This window comes from Sesamum indicum, linkage group LG1, assembly GCF_026168435.1.
Source record: "Sesamum indicum cultivar Baizhima isolate 11 linkage group LG1, ASM2616843v1, whole genome shotgun sequence".
In the NCBI taxonomy this organism is placed as follows: Eukaryota; Viridiplantae; Streptophyta; class Magnoliopsida; order Lamiales; family Pedaliaceae; genus Sesamum; species Sesamum indicum.
In genome coordinates, this window is record NC_142657.1 from 22,578,171 (window position 1) to 22,599,207 (window position 21,037).

The 21,037-nt window shown below is 36.3% G+C and overlaps 4 protein-coding genes across 5 annotated transcripts; 3 read left to right on the top strand and 1 right to left on the bottom strand.

Annotated features, from left to right (window-relative positions):
• Positions 1–2,180: 2,180 nt before the first annotated feature.
• Positions 2,181–3,931, top strand: LOC105172040 (F-box protein PP2-A13). 2 transcript variants are annotated; one of them, XM_088878033.1, is made up of 3 exons: positions 2,181–2,640; positions 2,728–2,846; positions 3,268–3,931. In XM_088878033.1, the coding sequence occupies exons 1-3, from the start codon at positions 2,293–2,295 to the stop codon at positions 3,710–3,712; spliced, it is 912 nt and encodes a 303-aa protein (XP_088734159.1). In that variant the 5' UTR covers positions 2,181–2,292; the 3' UTR covers positions 3,713–3,931. The 2 variants fall into 2 exon arrangements, with proteins under 2 accessions (XP_088734159.1, XP_011091685.1); XM_011093383.3 differs by having other exon boundaries at positions 2,190–2,604.
• Positions 3,932–4,099: 168 nt separating this feature from the next.
• On the bottom strand, positions 4,100–7,373 carry LOC105174315 (glutamate receptor 2.2-like). Its single transcript, XM_011096375.3, has 5 exons — positions 7,256–7,373; positions 5,708–7,047; positions 5,322–5,622; positions 4,584–4,990; positions 4,100–4,456 (listed from the first exon to the last, which is right to left on the bottom strand). Exons 1-5 carry the CDS (start codon positions 7,371–7,373, stop codon positions 4,100–4,102), a joined length of 2,523 nt encoding a protein of 840 aa, XP_011094677.2.
• Positions 7,374–9,182: 1,809 nt separating this feature from the next.
• On the top strand, positions 9,183–13,487 carry LOC105172051 (COP9 signalosome complex subunit 1). The gene is made up of 6 exons (XM_011093393.3): positions 9,183–9,686; positions 10,830–11,150; positions 11,937–12,053; positions 12,160–12,245; positions 12,573–12,807; positions 12,892–13,487. The coding sequence occupies exons 1-6, from the start codon at positions 9,285–9,287 to the stop codon at positions 13,066–13,068; spliced, it is 1,338 nt and encodes a 445-aa protein (XP_011091695.1). The 5' UTR covers positions 9,183–9,284; the 3' UTR covers positions 13,069–13,487.
• A 1,001-nt stretch (positions 13,488–14,488) lies between these two features.
• Positions 14,489–18,317, top strand: QUA3 (S-adenosyl-L-methionine-dependent methyltransferases superfamily protein). The gene is made up of 7 exons (XM_011093409.3): positions 14,489–15,139; positions 15,745–15,948; positions 16,031–16,241; positions 16,346–16,607; positions 16,783–17,157; positions 17,489–17,584; positions 17,787–18,317. The coding sequence occupies exons 1-7, from the start codon at positions 14,717–14,719 to the stop codon at positions 18,007–18,009; spliced, it is 1,794 nt and encodes a 597-aa protein (XP_011091711.1). The 5' UTR covers positions 14,489–14,716; the 3' UTR covers positions 18,010–18,317.
• The last annotated feature ends 2,720 nt before the right edge of the window (positions 18,318–21,037 follow it).

Here is a 21,037-nt window from a genome sequence, read left to right on the forward strand (position 1 = left end):
TAATCTCGTATAAATTAAATCTTGATCTGTATTTATAATCCAGAAAATAGGTATTAAATTCATTTCGTCTTTGGTTAATTTCACATGATTTATGTTGGATACAAGATTTTCCAAGATTTGTGGTACTTTATTTATAAGGGGTTGGTTAGATCATTATTAAAATCAAATTAATTAAGACCCATTGTCTATACTTTTTTTTTTTTTCCTACCTAAATGGTTGTTTCAATGGGATTATTATTATTATTGAATTTGATATTTGGAAAGTGGGAATTTTTATATGAGAATATTGGAAGGCCCAAATCCCAACTAGGCACCAATTTTCGGACCCAACCAGTCCCTATGATAAGAGCGTGTCACCAAACCTTCTCCACAGACACATTCTTCTTGAAATTCATTTTGAAAAAGTGTTTTAAATAATTTTATATTAAAATAATTTGACAAAACATAGTTTAAATTTAGAGTTAAATGATTTAAAATTATCTAAATAAATTTAAAAATTTTAAAATTCGTACTTACAAATTTATCAATTGAGATGTAACATCAAATTTTTTCAAAAATCATTGTGACTTAAAATATAATAATGTTTATTAACTTTTTATATTATTATTCTTTTCAAACATCTAATATATTTATTTGCATATTATACTGCAACTATTGCTCGACTTTTTTCTGCGGACTTTATGGTAGTTTTTTCAGGCGAAAATGTTTAAAATGTTGTCAAGCGTGATTTTGAATACTTCTTTATTCACTTTTGATGTACGTTTTGTCGTTCAGGATTTCACGTGAATTCTGTTTGTTATTCACGTTTGGTGTATACTTATAGTTTGAAATTTCACGTTGATTTCGCTAGTTGAAACCTTTCACGGCAGTACGACGGTTACAAACTTTAAAATATTAATATGAATATGCTAAACTAAAAGCAATAATTGTACTTTTATATATAGAAATTTAATAATAATGTGAGAGGTCTTGTTTAAATCTTAAATTTATAGTAAGAATATCGCGAATCGTTTGATATGCAAAACTATAATTTTTTTTTATAAATAATTAAATAAATAATATAGTTTCTTAATTGAAAATATATTTAGATAATCAGATATTTGATAGCTTGTAAGATGATACAAAGTTTTTATTAATTTTTTTTAGAAAAATATATTATAAAATCTAAAAATAATATATTAGGAGCTTGTAATTTTTTTTAAAAAAAGTAAGTAGTTGTCAAGTTATTTATAAGAATTTAATAAATTTATTCAAATTAATTACAAATTTGGTTACTATTATCTTATAAGTTTCATAATTTTATTTTATAAGATATTTTGTGAACTTATTTTTAAAATTAAATTTAATATTTTATAAGATGTACGAGCTTATATAATTTTTTAAATAAATTTAGTCAAATACAGTCTTAATCACCATGAGTCGGAAAAAAAAAAAAACTATCAAAATTTACATTTTTTTTCCCACTTTCAAAATTAATTTTCACCCGTTTTTTTTTTAAGTAAGAAATAAATAAAATAGTGATGATAAAAAATTTTATTATGTGATAAGCAGAAACAGTTTAATTATATTCATTCGCAGCTTATCAGCGTTGTTTGCGCTTCACGCTCCCGATTGAGCGTGTGCGGGAGAAGCCTACATTACAGTTTACCGGATAAGAACCCTGCTCTTCCATGTCAGAGCCTGACGAAAGTTCCACTTTGTCTCCGGTGCCAGTTCCTGCAATTCCGTCCAATCTCAATGCATTCTCTTGTTTGTCCAAATAATGTTTTCATGAGTCAAATTTCAAAATTTGACCAGTTCAAATCCGATCCCATGTCATTCCTAATTGTGTCATTGGTTACTATTATTAATTAAAAATTTATTTGAAGACACTTTTATTGGAGTCGTAGAAAAAAAAATTGTAACGAGTCATTGTATAATATTATTTGTTTATTTTTAAATTAAATTATAATTATCAATTATATATATATATATAGAGGATTTGTTAGAAATGATGAGATGAAAACAAAGTAGTGTCCAAGATTGAGCAACATTGAGCTATTCATGACCCACTGCAAGGAACTGTACACAATGGAAACGGAGGGAATGAGGTAAATTCAGGCAATGATCGGATACACCGAAAGCAGTCAGCATATGTGATGCAGAGGATTACACCTCCTAATTTCTTTCTTTTTCTCTCTCTAAAAAAACTCCGCTCCTATATTACCTGAATATCAATTGTATAAATTGACCCCTTCCTTCACTTTTCTCTCTCTAGAAACCACCCGGTTCTCTTGTTTTCCGGCCATCGAAATGGGCGCAAACGCTTCTTCTCTGCCGGGGGAGGCCGACGGGCCGAGCCCGAGGGCCAAACTGGAAGATATACCGGAGTCATGTATGGCTTTGGTGCTATCCTACTTGGACCCGCCGGAGATCGCCAAGCTGGCCCGACTCAACCGGGCTTTCAGGGCGGCGTCCTCGGCGGACTTTATCTGGGTTCCTAAATTGCCCTCCAACTATCGCTATATTCTCGACAAATTTCCTGATCGAGCTCTTGGGGACAAGGGCAAGAAGGATATCTATGCGGGCTTATGTAGGCCTAATCCTTTTGATGGTGGAACAAAGGTCTGTGCTTTCTGCAAGGATTTTTCTGTTGCGGAAGTGCGTCTTAATTTTTTTCGTTGACAATGATTTATTGGGTTTTGAGAGTTGTGAAGTTTAACTTTGTGTGTTTGTTTTATGAAATAGGAAGTTTGGATTGATAAGAGAACAGGAGGGGTTTGTTTGGCAATTTCTTCAAAGGCGATGGCCATTACCGGAATTGATGATCGGCGGTATTGGAATCACATTACAACTGGTGAATCTAGGTGGGTTTTTGTGAAGAGTGCGTGTGCGTGATCTAGCAGCATACATGCTTTTTTTTGCACAATTCCTGATGGATGATATGCCTTCCCAATCTTTTTGGCAAATATGTATGTTGAAAGAGCTCAAAAATGTCTATTTTATACTATTCTTTGGTCTTAAGGTTAAAGAGGAACAGTTTGTATTTGATAGTTCTGGTGTGTTTCTTAAGTTTGGATAAGCTTTGTGAATGAACTAAAAAAGATAATGTTAAGTGGAAAAGATCAAGAAATGAGAAAGAGGAGATCCCACTCTTTTATTTGAGTCAATGTCTTTTTAGTTCTTCTTTTTTCTTTTCCCCTGTCTTTTTGTCTTTGGGCATGAACTGTCCTGTTATTTGTGTGGTCGGGGTTGTTGATTAATGATTTCCTGCTTGATTTCGTGTAGATTTCAAACAGTGGCATACCTACACCAAATCTGGTGGCTTGAAGTAGATGGCGACCTTGAGTTCCAATTTCCCAGAGGAACTTATAGCCTGTTCTTCAGACTTCAGCTTGGAAGGGTGGGCAAGAGATTGGGCCGTCGAGTATGTAATTCTGAGAATGTGCATGGCTGGGACATTAAACCTGTGCAATTTCAGTTGACGACGTTGGACGGGCAGCATGCAGTTTCCCGCTGCATGTTGGATAATTTAGGAAACTGGGTACACTTCCATGTGGGAGATTTTACTGTGGAGTATTCGGAAGAATTGACCAAGATCAAGTTTTCATTGACTCAGATTGATTGTACTCATACCAAAGGTGGTTTATGTGTAGATTCTGTATTCATATGTCCAAGTAGTTTAGGAAAAGTGTTGTTTCCTGTAGATGGTGAAGTGTGTAAAAAGTTATAGGTTGCAGATGACCGTAAGTGCTCGGTAGATATGAAGAGTTATGAAGCAGATATTGCATTTTGAGGAGCTGAGTGTCTTCAGCACCGGAGGCAATCTGTATTTTTGTTTGTCCCGGTTTCTTGCTTCCTGTTTTCTGGAATCTGTTCCTTTTCTTGTCATTTTTAGCAGCTAGATGCTTGTTGTATATAATTTCAGGAATTAGTGCTAGTTCTGAGAGCATTCATGTGCCTTCCTCTGCTTTCTTCTTTCTTCGTGCAACTTGTTCTTGTGTGAAGTATGTAACTCTTGAATTATTTGATCTCATTTCAGAACTATGCATTAGCACTTCATATAGCAGGCTTGATGTCTATGAAAAACAGTAAAGAACGAACTTCTTGAACCTTTTTATTATTTTCTCTCCAGTTTGCAGTTTTGGGACAAGATCTTGAGATCTTGGTACAATGCATGAATTCTTGACATGGCTTTGGTCTTGAAATCTGACGTTATTTGAAGAGAAGCTCTGTTTTTACAGCGGTGTATGAGAAGTGAAAGTAGGAGGCATGTAAGAGTAACACAACCTGTGATGACAAAAAGCACCAGGAAACTTCTCAATGTCACACTGGTTGGAGAGCTAGTACCCTCCGGCCCTAAACATGCTGAGTTGCTGGATAACCTTTGCTCAATCTCTAGAATGGTACCGTTCTCTGTCAATTGGATAATTGCACGAGAGATATCAGCAACTGCAGGGGAGCCTTTGGGAAAAGCCTGTTGAGTAGGAGCAAAATCAGAAAAACAGTAGACAAATGAGCTTATGGGGTTCATTGTTGAAATAAAATATACCACATTTAAAGCCACACATGTATGTGTTTCTTGAAAGGAAATGGACACTTACGAACGCAAATCCATCGGTGCGATATGTAGGGCCAACAATCATATACTTGCCACAGTATTGGGACAAGATCATCCTGATGTGAGGCAAGACATCATAGTAGGCTGATATGCCTCCATTTTCACTTCCCAGCATTAAAGCTTCATTACAATCTTCAGCAGATTTATATGTCTTGATTTTTGATTTGTTAAATCCCAACTTTATCAAGAAACTGATAAGAAATGAACCTTCTTGACAACCAACATAGTGTCCATTCTTGATCAGTTGCTTCACATCGGTTATAGTAGGTTGAAGCCTCTGTACTGTGAGTCTAGATGATAAGCTGGCAGTGTAAGTTGAGTTCAGCAAACTGCCAACAAATGCCCATGTCACCAGAACCAGGCAGAGTAAGCTGCCTTGAATTCCTTCTCCTGCATGCAGATGAAAGGCTTGTCAAGAATTTCACTAAACAAGGTGTTCGGAATTGAGATCAGAAGTATATGGTGCATTCGAAGAACAAGAGAGAATAATTGCATAGTTACAATACATGGTCATCCATCAACTAAGATGCCTTTAAAATTATAAAAGTGTCCCTAAAGATAAAGTGTTCGGATGTGAAAGTTGAAGCAAATATGTGACTAAAGGGTCACAAACAAAAAGGGCATGATAGTAAAATGATCTGATCAAGAGACTGGAAAAAAGTTGCAACCAATTTCCACTCGAAGTAAAAGCTAATGTCAAACGGAAGAGATCGATAATCACCGGGAAAGAATGGGAAGTAACCAATCATGCCAGCATGTTGACCGGGCGGATCCCTGGAGCTGGAGATAATCCTACTTCCAAGAATCCAAACCGCCAACCCTGTTGAGATATAGAAGGCCGCAGTCGTTAGCCATAGCTCTTTAGTCAGGGGCTGCAAAAATGTGAGCACATCATTCACGTCCTCATATTTAATGGGGACTATACAAGTAACACCTCCTTCTGCGTATGGCAAAGTGAAGTCTGCATAAATTGATCTGTTAGCTGTTATAGTTATATCTCCAAGAGCAGCATCATAATAGTCCTATCATCACCATGGAAATCAATCAGTATCATATATATTAAGCAAAATTGCCTTTGCAAGATAGAATGTCTGATATGAATTTCACCTGCAGCGAAACTTGATAGACAAGATCATCATAGCTCCCACATCTGGAACCATCAGGGTTGAAAAATGGATAGGGAGTGTATTCATAACGAATGGCATACGGTAATGATGCCATGACGGAATCAAAAATATCTTTGTAGTATCCGCTAACTTCAGTTGCATTAGTATGAGGATCCCTGTGCACCTTCAAGAATTCATTAAAACCAGGTTTCTGTGGCACCCCAATCCTTAGTTTTTCACCGCCCACCGGAAATTCCCATCCTCTTGGTGCCGTTGTAGACTCTCCAGGCCAAATGATGGTTCTAAAATTTTCTTTTGAAGTAGAGTAAGAGCTGGTTATATTCAGATTTAGTTTCCTGGAAATTCCTCCAGAACGTGTCCAGATTCCTACCTCTCTCTCGCCTCTCCCCACAACATTAACTATCTGATACGGTGTCTGCTCCAGTTGTCCATTAACAAGATTGAATTCTCCAGCAAGTCCCCTGAACCTTGTTGCCAACAATGCCCGGAGAAGCTTTGGACCTGTTTCTGAGACTCCTAAAGAAAACAGGTCGCCAGGATTGACATTGTACTCGTTCATCTTAGAATTCTTCTCACTGTTTCCAACTCTTTCAGCTGCTGTAGCAAGTGCAGTAAAAGTATCATAAGCCCAAAGGCAAAAAATACTTGTGTCGGACAGTTTCATGTCCTGATTAGCCTGAAGAAACACCCTGATCCATCTGCCAGCAAAAGAGTGAAGTTCTTTGGAGATGGGGATCAGAGGCTTCACCCCAAGAACCCCTTGCATAGCTTCAACATCGTCAAAATCGGCCAGATTGAACAAGTCCATTAGCCCACTTGTTGCGATCCATGCATACCCTTCACTCATCATTCCTAATTCCTTAGCTTTCCTGAAAAGCTTAGTTCCATGACACTGAGTCATGTGCACCACAAACACTCTGGTCTGCATTGTCATCATCTTGTACAGTTCTTTGCTGATGAAATCATCGGTGGCTGATCTTGGAAACAAGCTTCTGTAAGAAACTCGGGCGTTTACGTCTTGCAATGCATTACATAGATAGGGCATAATGCCGTGGCCGAATTCAGTGTCTTCATAGATAATGACCACCTGGCTCCACTGAAAGGCTTTCACTATGGAAGCAATAGCCTGGACTTGGTTGGCGTCGCTTTGCGCTGTTTGAACAAAGTAAGGAGTTCGGGGAATGAGAGAAGGGCTTGTGGCTGAGAACGATAAAATCGGTACATGAGCCCTGTCTCCAAGATCCATCACAAAGTTTGCCTGTGTGGATTTTTGAGGACCAACTATGGCATCCACTTTAACATCTTTGATCAAGTCAAGAGCTGCAATGAATCATTGTATAACATTAGGAACGTAGTATTAGTAAAATCGCCTAAAATGTCTCGATATCTCAACAACATAGTATTTTCAACATGGACCCTGAGATCCACTGCTGACAGTTAAATCTTAAAATAACCTGATTTAGGACAAAGTTATTTTCAAGACTAGAACCATGAATTGTAAGAGAAACGAACTAAAAGAAACACATACCAGCAGCAGCAGCATCGACAACGCTGTTGTTGGAATCTCTGACGTTAAGGACCAGTCTAGTTTTATAATCTGCATGTGCTGCGTAAAAATCAGAACTCGCCGTGCATAAGCAGCTCATTCCTATCCTCCCAACTGGCGAGTCTAAATCAAGAATGACACCAACTTGAAAATCAATGGTGCTGGAAGTTCTCACAGCAGAAAAAAGTGCAGCAGACAAGAAAAGTAGTAAACGAAAATCCATTGTCTTGGAACATCACTGGTCATTGAATCTTTGAAACTAAGTTACTTTATGTACGCATGTAAGAGGGTTAAAACATAAAAAGTTTCTGCAGGGAAGCTTCCGGGCAAATGGGGTTGACGGCAACAAGGAAGAAAAGCCAAGAAAATGTGTCTATCATTGCCAGTAATTCAAACATGTTAACCTGACAATGGTAATAACGAAAAGGTTAAACCAAACAACAGACAGTTGTATATATCTATATAGATATGGTTGTATCATCACGTCGTTAGACGGTTAATGGACATTTAAACAGTTTCTAAAACAGCATTTTCCTAGAATCTGTCAGCATGAGACAGTAATATTGATAGTCTTGTGGTTCCTAGTCCTAGTACAAGGACGACGTGTATTTTATGGTTCCATCCCCTCGACGATTCGATAACGCTCGTGGTGTGTGCATAAATATACTTTCTAATAAATGAAGCACAAGAATTTAAATCATGAATACTGAAGTATTTGAAATAATAAATAGTAGAAAAGAAAATCAAGATCAAGAAAATGATCATAATAAATATAGGGGGGCGTCATGTCAGGTATTACGAGTTCGGATAGTTCGAATTAGATATATAAAAGATGGATCTATTGAATCCTGACTCGAAGTTAGAGTTCAGACTCATGGGTTCAGTAGATTTCTTGTGGACTAGGAGTCCCCTTCTCCATCACCTAAATAATAGTTCTAACAACACGATCCTCAAAAAATAGGACCCGATCATGCTTTATCTCAACAAATTTTATCTGTTGATTGCAGAAATAGGAAGAACTATTAAGTTCCTTGATGAAGGAGTACACTCTTCTATTAGGGAACTAGCCCCCCAGGTGGGGGGCCTCCCTCATCAGTCGAAATTTTGGCTATCACTTTGTTGTGCTTCACTACTTTTGCAAACACAATTTATTCATATTTTTCATCCTTACGCTTTATCTTTCAACGCTTTTTATTATTTCAAATTATTATTCTCAAAATTCAATATTAATTTGAGCGTCGAAATGCTAATATTTTGTTTTACAGGTCTCTTCTCTTCGAATCATTTTCTAAGCAATACAGGCCCAACGCCCAAATCTGAACCCACTGGACCCATGCTAAAATAGCACGCATCAATACTATTTAATCAATTTAATAAATATTAAGAAGAAGTAAAAATTACAGAAAAAATTAACTTCAACCAACTAAATCAAACGATAAAATATTAAAATAAATCAAATAAAATTAAACTAAAATTTTAGTTAACTATTATAAATTAAAATATAAGAAAAAATAAACATTAGATACTAACTTTTGGCTATGGGGAATTATTTTTTACCTTCTTTTCTTGATATTTTAGAATTTATAGAAGTCCAATACCTAATTTTTCTAATAAAATCTGATAAAAAAACTCAAAATCGATGGAGTTAGATAGGGACCAGAATACGTAGACACATGCTAATAAGAGAGAAAAATGAAGAGCAGGTAAAATTTGAAAACAAAGATTGTACTTGAGAAGGTATGGGCCTATGGCAAAATTTTGATGTAGATGGGCCTGGGCTCAAGTTGTCAGATTATCTTGGATCAAAATAAAAAACAGATTACGAGAAATTCACACGTGCGAAGCCCAATAGCTTATCACCGCCCGCTCGTGTCTCAGTCTCACTTTTATAAGCACTTTGGAACAGTAGACGCACCAACTTCAACACTGAGAAACGGGAGTGGAGTCGAGGGAAAGAAGCAACAGAACCCTAGATTACGACGTCGTTTCGGAACTAGGTAGTATACTCTCAATGGAAGCGGAAGAAGACGCCGCGGGAACAATTATTGAGGACGACGATATCTACGTTAACGGCGGAGAAGCCGGTGAATCGCAGCGCCACCGCCCAATCATCAGTGGCGAGCAGTTGGACATCGAGGCCTACGCCGCGCTGTACACTGGCCGCACGAAGATCAGTCGTCTCCTTTTCATTGCTGAAAAATGCGGCGTTCCTTCGATGCAGCTCGAAGCTTTGCGGATGGCGTATGACGAGATTAAGAAGGGGGAAAACACGCAGTTATTTAGGGAGGTTATCGGGAAGATTGATGGGCGATTGGGGCCTGATTACGGGCCGGACAATGCGTGGGCTGATGCGGTGGACCGACGGGCAGAGTTAAGGAAGGAGAAGCTCGAGAATGAACTTAATGCTTACAGGGTAGAGTCATTATTTAATGAACCCAATCACAATGAATAATCAATTTTTATGCTTAACCTTTGACTTCTTTGTGTCTTCAACTTAATAACTTTGTCTGGTGAGGAACTTTTCTATAAGGCTATGAAAAATTCAGCTTTCCAAAATTTGAACTTGTGATTGTTAGTTTTATTTTGATTGTCTTGTGCTTGTATGATAGAATTAACAGCTACTTCAGGTGTTAACTTTTGGGTTAGAATAGGTTTCGAGCAGTTGTTTGATAAATAAGTTCTAGAAAAAACGAGTCTTGTAGAATTGTATCTGGGTTGTTAACCCTATGAATAACATAAGATATTGTTGCATCTAAAAAACAGTGATTATTGCCTTTCTCAGTAAGACGATAACAGTTTGGTTTGCCGAATGCTATGGAAATCTTGCTGGGGTTCAAGAGTGGTCTAAGAGGTTCAGTCACTGTGCCAATCAAGCACTTACTCTGATATATTATTGGAAATTCTTTGTCGCAGCTGAAATTTAATGTCTGTGACATTTGTGTGCTAGCCAGCAATTCTCTTAATCTTTTGTCTGGGTACTAGCTCTAAGACACTTTTACTTATTATATGATAATTTGATTTTCGTAATATTTTAGTGATGATTGCTTGGCCTTTGGAGTATCCGAATTTGGTGAGTTGTCTAATACGTGTGGTGGTTTTGTTGATTATCTGTAAGGCAAAAGAGATTATTAAGTGGTTTCTATATTTTCATCAATCAATTCTATTGAAATATTGTACTTTGGGCTGTAAGCTAGTTAGTTATGATCTTTTTGAGTTTGTGGAACTGTTCTTTACTGTGTTTGACGAACTCTCTTTGCTATTTCATGCTCATCTTTTTCAATAAGCCATGAGTTTGCAATTGTTGCAAGTTCCAGATTGCTCAGGCAGTGAATTTCCCTGTGTCCAGATTATTTTACCTGCTGTAAAATTATTATACTTATCTTTTCTTGCTGCGGTTGGTTATATTGGAAGTGTATGTTTAACTTTCTCAAACTCTCAAATGTTAATCCGTTAACGGACATATTGATGTCAATTGTCAAATGCTCCAATTCCCAGTAACTGTAGTTTTAAGCTGTCTATTTTCTGTTAAACTCTCCTAATGCGTTTGCTTCTCCAGACAAATTTGATCAAAGAGAGCATTCGGATGGGATACAATGATTTTGGAGATTTTTATTATGCACATGGTCAACTTGGCGAGGCATTTAAGAATTATGTCCGTACACGTGACTATTGCACTACGTCAAAGCATATTATTCATATGTGTCTGAATGCAATTCTGGTTAGCATTGAGATGGGGCAGTTCCAACATGTTGCAAGTTATGTTGGCAAGGCTGAGCAGAGCCAAGATGCCTTGGATCCTGTTACAATTGCAAAACTACGTTGTGCTGCTGGATTGGCTCATCTGGAAGGCAAAAAATATAAGCTTGCTGCTCGAAAGGTATGCCTACTATAGCTTCTCCTCGTACTTTAAGAAACTTTGTGCTGTAAAAGAGTCAGAAGTGATAAATGTTTTATGTGTTGTGCATTCATTCAGCATGTCAACCAATTTCAAATTTGTTACGAGTAAGCATGCAATGTGCAACGAGCTAGGAATTTGTGTTGGCTACTGATCTTATTAACATTGATACGTTTGTTCATTCTGTTGAATTTTGGATACTAATGGGCGAGATTGGATACACAATTTTTATTATAGGTACAAAATGCTTTGTACAGATATATGATGCTAATCATGGGTGGTGAAATCTTTATATTGATATGGAAGTGCTTTCAACCGAGAAACTTGGACAAAATTGTGAAAAGGGAAGGAGATATTTAGAAAAGATCAAATAGTGCCTTGATGACCTTTTGGTGCTCTCATCTTGATAAACTGTGTATTGTCCAAGTAAAAATTCTTAAGCTAGTTGTTCAAGAAGCTTTCTGGTTTAATCAGATGGCAAACTACTTTTATTTTGTCTACATCTGTCTTTCCAGTTTATCCTGCTGCCTTTGAATTGAGTGGAAGGCTAATGGTATATATAGGCTGGGCATAAAATTCGTAGCTGGTATCTAAACTTTTAGATAAGAAAGAGCAAAAATAGGTTAAAAAATATTAACGAGTCGTGTAGTTCATGGAAAGGAAGTCCTACCTATGCATGAGATTTGGAAGTAATAATCCTTTTGGTGCACATTGTTATAAGTGTTTTCATTTTACATATTTGTCTGATATTTCCATCATTATCTGCAGTTCCTGGAAACTGGCCCAGAACTAGGGAACAACTACACAGAAGTAATTGCACCACAGGATGTTGCAACCTATGGTAGCCTTTGTGCACTTGCCAGTTTTGACCGTGCAGAACTGAAGGCAAATTTTCTATTCTTCTACTGTTTGAAATGGGTGTTCTAGTGAAGTTTAACAAAGTTTTGTGACTTCCAATTTTCTTACAGTTTGAATTGTTTCATTTGGTCAGAGCAAAGTCATTGACAACATTAACTTCAGGAATTTCTTGGAATTGGTACCGGAGATAAGGGAGCTCATCAATGATTTCTATACTAGGTAACTGAAGTTTATTACATGTAATGGCAATTCTGAACTAGAGTCGCTCACATCGGGCACAGACACATTGATAAACACACTTAGAGACGGAAGTGGAACCAAAAAAAAGAAAAAGGAAAAAATTCTGTTTCTTTCTGTCACATGTTTCTCTTGCGTGTGGCATCCCAATATGAACTGTCTTCAGGGTTACAATTATGAAGCAAGTAAATAACAACAATGCCCCAGCTTTACAGTAACTTCATGGAAAACTGTAAAGAAAGGGTAGATTCAGTATCTTCTGGCACTTTCTTGTTTGATTTCTCTATGCATGTTTCTGTCTTTTTGCAGCCACTATGCTTCTTGTCTGGAATATTTGGGAAATCTCAAGGCGAACTTGTTGCTTGATATCCATTTACATGATCATGTTGAGACTCTGTATGAGCAAATACGCAGCAAAGCTCTGATCCAGTACACTCTCCCATTTGTCTCAGTTGACCTTCATATGATGGCAAATGCCTTCAATACAAGTGTAACAGGCCTGGAGAAAGAGCTTGAAGCTCTGATTACTAATGACCAAATACAGGTAACTAATGTCCATTCAGGTCAACTTGAGCTTTTAGATTCGGTTTTATAAATTTTCATGATTGGTACTGGCATAATCCTGCAGGCTCGAATCGACTCCCACAACAAAATCCTTTATGCTCGTCATGCTGATCAGAGGAATGGCACTTTCCAGCGTGTTTTGCAGACTGGCAGTGAATTCGACCGGGAAGTGAGAGCCATGCTTTTGAGAGCAAACCTTATCAAACATGATTACAACCTTAAGGCATCACGGAAGCATTAAACTATACTATTGGGGGTCCATAGAACAGGTGAGCAATTGTGGCGCAGATCTGGTATATCAATGCTGGGATGTTTGACATGCTGTGAAAATAAAAATAGCGACAGTGTTTGGTCTTCTGTAGGCCGATGGGGCCATGGGCTCTCCAAGCAAGTGAATCGTGTTTTCTGGGGATCATAGAGCTCATGCAAGTTGAAATCAGAGAAATGGCTCATCCAGATTGTCAACTTTACGTTGGAGCATTGATTTATTATTTCGTTAAGTCTTGTTTATAGTCTGAAATAACTTCTAAAAGTTTGCTTCCTTCTTCATGTGCCTACTTACTGTGTTGCTTCCATGCTTGATTTTTCTAAATTTTCCTCTTTAGTGGCACAGTTATGCCTGGTAAGAAGACAATGAATTCAGCTCCTTTTTTCTCTTTATAGTCTGATGCTGCCAAGTCTTATTTCTAACCTCTTAGGTAGCCATTTTCAATTATAGGCAGTAGTCCAGGACTTCTGGCGGAGGCTTCTCATCTCAACTTTTTATAAGCTGAGCTCTGGCTATAAGAGATAATGGTTGCGATTGCCTCGTCTAGTCTCATCTCAATGAGGAAAAAAATGAGATGAAATGAATTTGGTTGAGATGAGATTTTTTCTGAAGTATGTGTGATTGGCAATGAGATAAAACTGTAATGATATAACAGTTGATATGATTTGTAAAATGTGTTGCTTAAGATTTAAAAAAAAATGTAATTCTTATAATAGTTGAGATATGTTGATCTTGAAAGCAGCAGAGTGTGTTGGAAACATTCTTTTTTAGATGAGATGCCTTGGACTACTGAAACACACCTCAAGTCAACTGCAATGGGATGAAATAAAAATCATCCCACAAGCAACAGTGTCTCATTTTCTCATAGTATTTTCAGTCTGAAGTGGAGTTTTGAAAAATGATTTGTTTCATACACTCCCTAAAATTTCAAAGTTCTGTTGCCTATTGACTAACTTCAATTACAATAATAGTTTATTTTGGACTTGTAAAGGAAACAAAAAGAAATGTTTGAAATGAAAGAGATATGAAATATTCTGGCGAAACAAGTTCATAGTTCATATTGAGATTAATAATTACTAAAGAGATTGTTTTTGGATTATTAAATCTTCAATAATAAATTATTTACGTTTTTTTGGGTGATTTCCGCATTAAAAGATAATTCTAGAGTTTTCAATATTTATTTGAAACTATATTTAAAGAAATATTAACAAATCTTTGAATGTAAATTTTATTTTGAACATTTTTGAGTCAAACGTAGTCTGATGAGTTGATTTCAATGTGAAACTAAGGCATCATCATTCATCATTCATCATTATATAAGCAAAAAATGCGGCACTAGTTTTTACTTTTACTGCAACTTGTTTTGATGTATACTTCTCACTTCACAGAGTTGAGATCAGATGCTGTTGGTGTTGTGCTTTATGAAGCATAATTTGTACTCTCCCACCCCCCAACTCCAATCAAACACAACCAGATAGAAAGAGCAAAAAACCAGAAACAATTATAATAGCTTCTGCATCACAGACACAGTTCTCACTCCTTAGATCTTACGCACACATACACTTCCCACTATGTGTGTGCTTGTGTGATTGAGATCTTCCAAGTTTCTTCCCTCACAGAGATGGGCCTCTTAAATCTTCCGTCTTCCAAGCACCGCCACACGCGTCAGTGGCGTCTCTTGGATATTGTCACTGCCGCCTTCTTCGGAGCAGTTCTCCTCTTCTTCCTTTTAGTATTCACCCCATTAGGAGACTCCTTAGCCGCCTCCGGACGCCGCACGCTGCTGCGTACGGATCCGCGCCTGCGTGAGAGGTTGGTGGCGTTGGTCGAGTTCGGACGCCAGACCGCGGCTATTGATGCTTGCCCCGTTGATATGGTGGATCACATGCCTTGTGAGGATCCCAGGATTAATAGTCAGCTTAGCAGGGAGATGAATTATTACAGGGAGAGGCATTGCCCCCGCCCGGAGGAGACGCCACTTTGTTTGATCCCACCGCCGGAGGGGTACCGGGTTCCCGTACAGTGGCCGGACAGTTTGCATAAGGTCAAATGACTTCCATTTGTTGCTCAATTTATTGGTTCTGTCAATAGTTTAAAGAATCAATTTTGTGTTTGTTGATTTGATTTTCTTGGAATTTGAGTGATTTCACTGCATATTGGTGATTTGCTCTGGCGCTAGTGTAGTTCATCTTTTTAGCATGGGCGAAGAAATAGGGAGTGTCATGTTCCTGGTTGTGTTAAAACAATTGGTTTTTCTCTGGATTCCCATGTTAGAACTTAAATGTAGCTTCCTGCGTGTTGGGATTTTTTCATTAGTCTTTTCCAATACATTGGAGTTAACATCGAGTCCTTTGAAAGTTTGGCTTCTTGAATCATGTGTATATTAGTAGGGTGCTTTACTTGGTTGTTACACGTGCATGCATTTGGCTTCTATAATCATCCAGATAATTGTATATCGATGTAGTATCCTTTATGTATCAAAGCACCTAAAGATGCAGTATGTTAGCAACATATTGAGGGAGTTCTTCTAAATTTCTACTCAGCTTGCACAAAGTAATTGAAGGCTTGCAATTTGGCTTACGTGCTTTTATCTCTGACTTTTATGTTGCTGCTATCTTTTACGAATCTTTACATATTGTTTGTATGCAGATATGGCATGATAACATGCCTTACAATAAAATAGCAGATAGGAAAGGCCACCAGGGATGGATGAAAAGGGAGGGTCCATATTTCATATTTCCAGGTGGTGGCACAATGTTCCCTGATGGAGCAGTACAATACATAGAAAAACTCAAACAGTATATCCCTATCGCTGGTGGAACTTTGAGGACAGCTCTTGATATGGGATGCGGGGTTGGAACTTCTCTCCTTTTTCCTTCCAGTTCTACTAATGAATGTAGCTTTTGGGAAATCTGAGTAGTCATGCCTTTTGTAGGTTGCTAGTTTTGGCGGATACATGCTTGGTGAAGGCATTTTAACTCTTTCTTTTGCTCCAAGAGATTCACATAAAGCACAAATACAGTTTGCTTTGGAGAGGGGAATACCAGCATTTGTTGCCATGCTTGGCACACTTAGACTTCCCTTTCCTGGCTTTTCTTTTGATTTGCTGCACTGTTCTCGATGTTTGATTCCCTTCACTGCATACAGTGAGTCCTCGTCTCCTCAATGGTTTACCATTTACCACTACCCCACTGAGATTTCTATAATTACCACATCTTATTTTTCACATATAACACTTGTCACTCTGCAGATGCCACTTATTTTCTTGAAGTTGATCGGTTACTTCGCCCAGGAGGCTACCTAGTCATATCTGGACCTCCTGTACAGTGGCCTAAACAAGACAAGGAATGGGCCGATCTGCAGGCAGTAGCCAGATCATTGTGTTATGAGCTCATTGTTGTGGATGGGAACACAGTCATCTGGAAAAAGCCTAATGGGGATTCATGTCTTCCCAATCAAAATGAGTTTGGACTTGACTTGTGTAATGAATCGGATGACCCAAGTTTTGCATGGTAATATGCATCAAAGCTGTTCTTGTTATTTATTAATTCCATGTTTCTGGTGTATATTGTGATAGTCAGATTTGGTCTTGAACATCATCACATTACCATTACAGTGACATGTCTTTACACATTGTTGATTTAAGCTTGCTGCATAAACACAGACTTTAACTATATAAACTTGCAGGTATATCAAGTTGAAGAAATGTGTTAGCAGGACATCTTCTGTTAAGGGAGAATATGCTATTGGGACAATTCCAAAATGGCCAGAGAGATTGAGTGAAGCTCCTTCAAGGGCCAGCATAATAAAAAATGGAATTGACGTGTTTGAAGCTGACAACCGAAGATGGGCAAGGAGGGTCGCTTACTACAAGAATTCCTTAAATATAAAATTGGGAACTCCATCAATACGAAATGTGATGGACATGAATGCATTCTTTGGAGGTTTTGCAGCAGCAATAATATCTGATCCTGTTTGGGTGATGAACGTTGTACCTGCTTGCAAACCTTCAACTCTTGACGTCATTTTTGACCGGGGACTTATAGGAGTTTACCATGATTGGTAAGTGGAAGTGCTGCTGTTTCTTTATTCATTGTTTCTCTAGGTCTAGCACTTAATTTGTCCTCCCAATTCCATGCACCTGTAGATTGCTAACATGCTTATTTGTAACTTGGTACAAAATTCTATGTGCTGCAATTTAACCTATTTTGGGACCTAAGACAAATGGGCTTTACCTTCTTCTGTCCTGAGCCATCACGGTATCAGCTTTTCCATAATTCTATCACATTAGGACCCCAAAATGCATCCTCTCATGAATAAAAAGGTTGCACAATACTGGTTATGATACCTTTTGCTCATGTGTTGTTTTATTGTTTCTGACTGATGTTTGTAGGTGTGAGCCTTTCTCTACCTATCCTCGTACTTATGATCTAATTCATGTAGCTGCTGTGGAGTCTCTTATTAAGGATCCCAGCTCTGGAAAGAGCAGGTATGTTAGCTTCTTTCTGCTGCTTAGTGTTTTCGTGAAACTTGTGGTTCTGAGTGGTCCCTCCCTCCTCTGAGGAAAATATCATGCAGGTTATCTTTTATGAAATAATTTTACCAAGTTTAGTGACAGTAATTTCTTTTCTTTTTTTTTTAAAAAAATAAGAACTCTGGGCACCATTTTAACTAGCTACACTCGGTTGCAGGTGTAATATTGTAGATTTGATGGTGGAAATTGATAGAATGCTGCGTCCTGAAGGCACAGCTGTCATTCGAGATTCACCTGAAGTGATTGACAAGATAGACCGAATTTCTCGTGCCATTAGATGGAGGACTTCTGTACACGATAAAGAACCTGAATCACATGGAAGGGAGAAAATTCTGGTAGCAAGAAAGAACTTTTGGAAGCTACCTTCTGCATCTCACTGAAAGAACTCTAAATGTAGGTATTCTTCTATATCCCTTGGTTCTATATACACTCAAGCGGTGGTCCTGCAAATTGCATCCTCTGGTGCTCACACATATATTACTTAAAGTCATTGCCATGCTAGATGAAGGAAAATGTAAAAAACTGTAACAACTGTTTACATTAGGATGTCTGTAAACATGGCTCTATTGGAATTTCAGTCTTCTGCCTACTTCTCCTGTAACCGCAATTTTTCTTAGTCTAAATTTTGTAGGCATATTAGACAGCTATTGATGTATTGTGATCAAAGTTTAAGATACTTTTGCAGCGATATCGTGTTCAAGTGAGTTGTTTATATGTACCTAACTTGATGCATTGAGTGAAAGCTGGATCAGCCGAACTCTTGTTTGAACATCTAACTTCTCAGGTAGATTCCTGAATATAGAGTCGATTTTGTTAATCAGGATGTGGATATAACATTTCAACACCTTGAAACTCACTGGGGTTTTAGTCACACCTACACTTGATTAATGGTTTCTTTCCTTTACATTTACCCTTCCACTTGAATTCTTGATGGTACTTGACAGATTTTGATATTTTGCTATAGAGAATGATGTAATAGATTATTTCTCTCTCTCTTTTTTTTCTCAAAGAAGAAAATGAAAAATATCCTTAGCATCTACTTTAGGGCCCTGTGTTATTTGTGTCAAGCTAGAAGCTACCCAAGTGCAATAAAGGATCACATATGCTATATCCCAATTCCATTGACTGCTTTCTTACACTATAGGGTGGGGGTCTACTTGCAACCACTTTTTCTAATTTGTTGTAACAATTATTTTTGAGAATTATTATAAAAGAAAAAAGACAAAAATTAAGAAATCTCAGTATTTGAGAATATCATTAATTTATTTGTGAAATGAGTTAAATCAGCTGAAAATTAAATGAAAAACTATTAAGGACTTTGATTTAGTATTTGGAAACACAGCCTAAATGGGTAACAAAGCACCAAAGGCTCTTCTATTGCATCATGTGATCTTTCATCTCAAAAGTCATAATAAAGCAGCTGCTCTTGTAGAGATGCCTACATTACATTACATAATTGCACATATGTGTGTTATTATGTGTTGACAAAAATCACTTCAAGTTTGAATACCAGCAACTGGGGTTGGGGCCTTGGGGGGGATTTTGAGTTCATGAGATGAAGTATTTAAGTACAACTACCTCTAACATAAGTATTTGTATGTTGAGTGAGCTAAATGGGGGACCTCTCCTCTCCTCTATATTTGATCCTATATATGTATTATCCATGAACCCTACTACTCCAGAATGTTCCACACATATTATAGGTAAAATTACAAATATCTCCTATAATGTTTGTGACAAGGGCACGATTGATAATATCAATAAGTATTTATAATTTTTTAAACAACGAATGAGTAATTATAATTATGATAAATTTCAAAAGAGTTTGTTGTAATTATAACGAATTAACATCTATAGCCAACGACTCAAATCTATACTCCTGACTATAGATGTTATTTCGAAATTGAATCGTTGAAATTTTGATAAATAAAAAATTCAGTGTGTCAAATTCTATAGGAAATACTGAATAAAAATTAATCAGTTTGGTATTAATAATTATCCAACTTATATATATATATATATATATATATATGAGCTTGGTATTTCCATAAATTTAGAATTTTGCTTGGGTTGTCTAACTATCACTTTATTATTAGTAATCAATATATGCATTTAACAAGAAAGGAGCATTTATTTTTCATACAGTAATGTGTAGATTTCTGCCAACATTATTAACTACAGCATGTGATGCTATTAAGTTTTAGTTAATATAGAAATTAAATGATATAGAAAATAATATATAATTATATTTGTTATTTTCTTATGTAAACTATATATATAAACGCTTTTTATGGTTAATATATATACTAAGAAATTATTATTAAGGAATCTACATCTCTTGATATATAGTTTATTTACACAAATTATTCATATTTTTTGAAAAAATTACATATATATATCCCTAATAAACATCAATATCATTGCACAAACTATTTTTATTTTGTTATTATCACGAATAATTTATATGATTATAAAAAAAATATAACTGATTTGTGTAAATAGACACGAGCGTAAATGTAATTGGAATGGTGGTTGATGGATGGCGGTTTATAAATATTTGGAATGATGATTACATTCACCAGAAATTTTCCATCTTAAAATATGGCATGGGATATTAATAGAGTGGGACATACAAATTACACCTTCATTACTCTCTTTGTTTTTAATCATTAATAATTACATTTTATGACAATATTTATCAACTCTACCTAATGCCTTCACTGCACATTTACATGTAAAGTTTTTTATTCCATACAGGAAAATCTCATTTATAAAATAGATTAATTATGAGAAGTTTTGTGCATTAAAAAGATATTAATATGTACTTTAATGATGAGATTTGTTCTCATAACTTTGTAAGTATGAAATTATGAGTTTGAATGTTATTAAGTATGTGAATTGTTATAATTTATTATCATTAGTAATGATAATAACTTGATAGTATTTATTAATGCATTAATTATTGATTAGTATTTAGATAAAATTATATAAGTGTATGTATTTAAAATAAAAAAAGAAAATTATATAAGTGTATGTATTTAGATAAAATTATATAAGTGAATAATCAATGCTCAAAATAAAATAAAAAAAGAAAATGAATTAACCAAGTAACTTTAAATGATGAAGATTTTAATTGAATAAACCTGGTTAAATTTACATACCTGCCCATGCATTTATCTAAATTTTAAAAGAATTTTTGGGTTTTATGTACTTTGAAAATTTCATTTTTTTAATTATTATATTGGAATTTAATGAATTACTATTAGATTTGACTTAACAAAGTTAAAAATTAATTATGTTGATAATCACTTACAGCCCATCATAATTTGGGTACAATGGAACTACACAGCCCAACTAGGCCCAATTTATCCTATTTATGTTTCATATTTCTGCAAATAATAATAATAA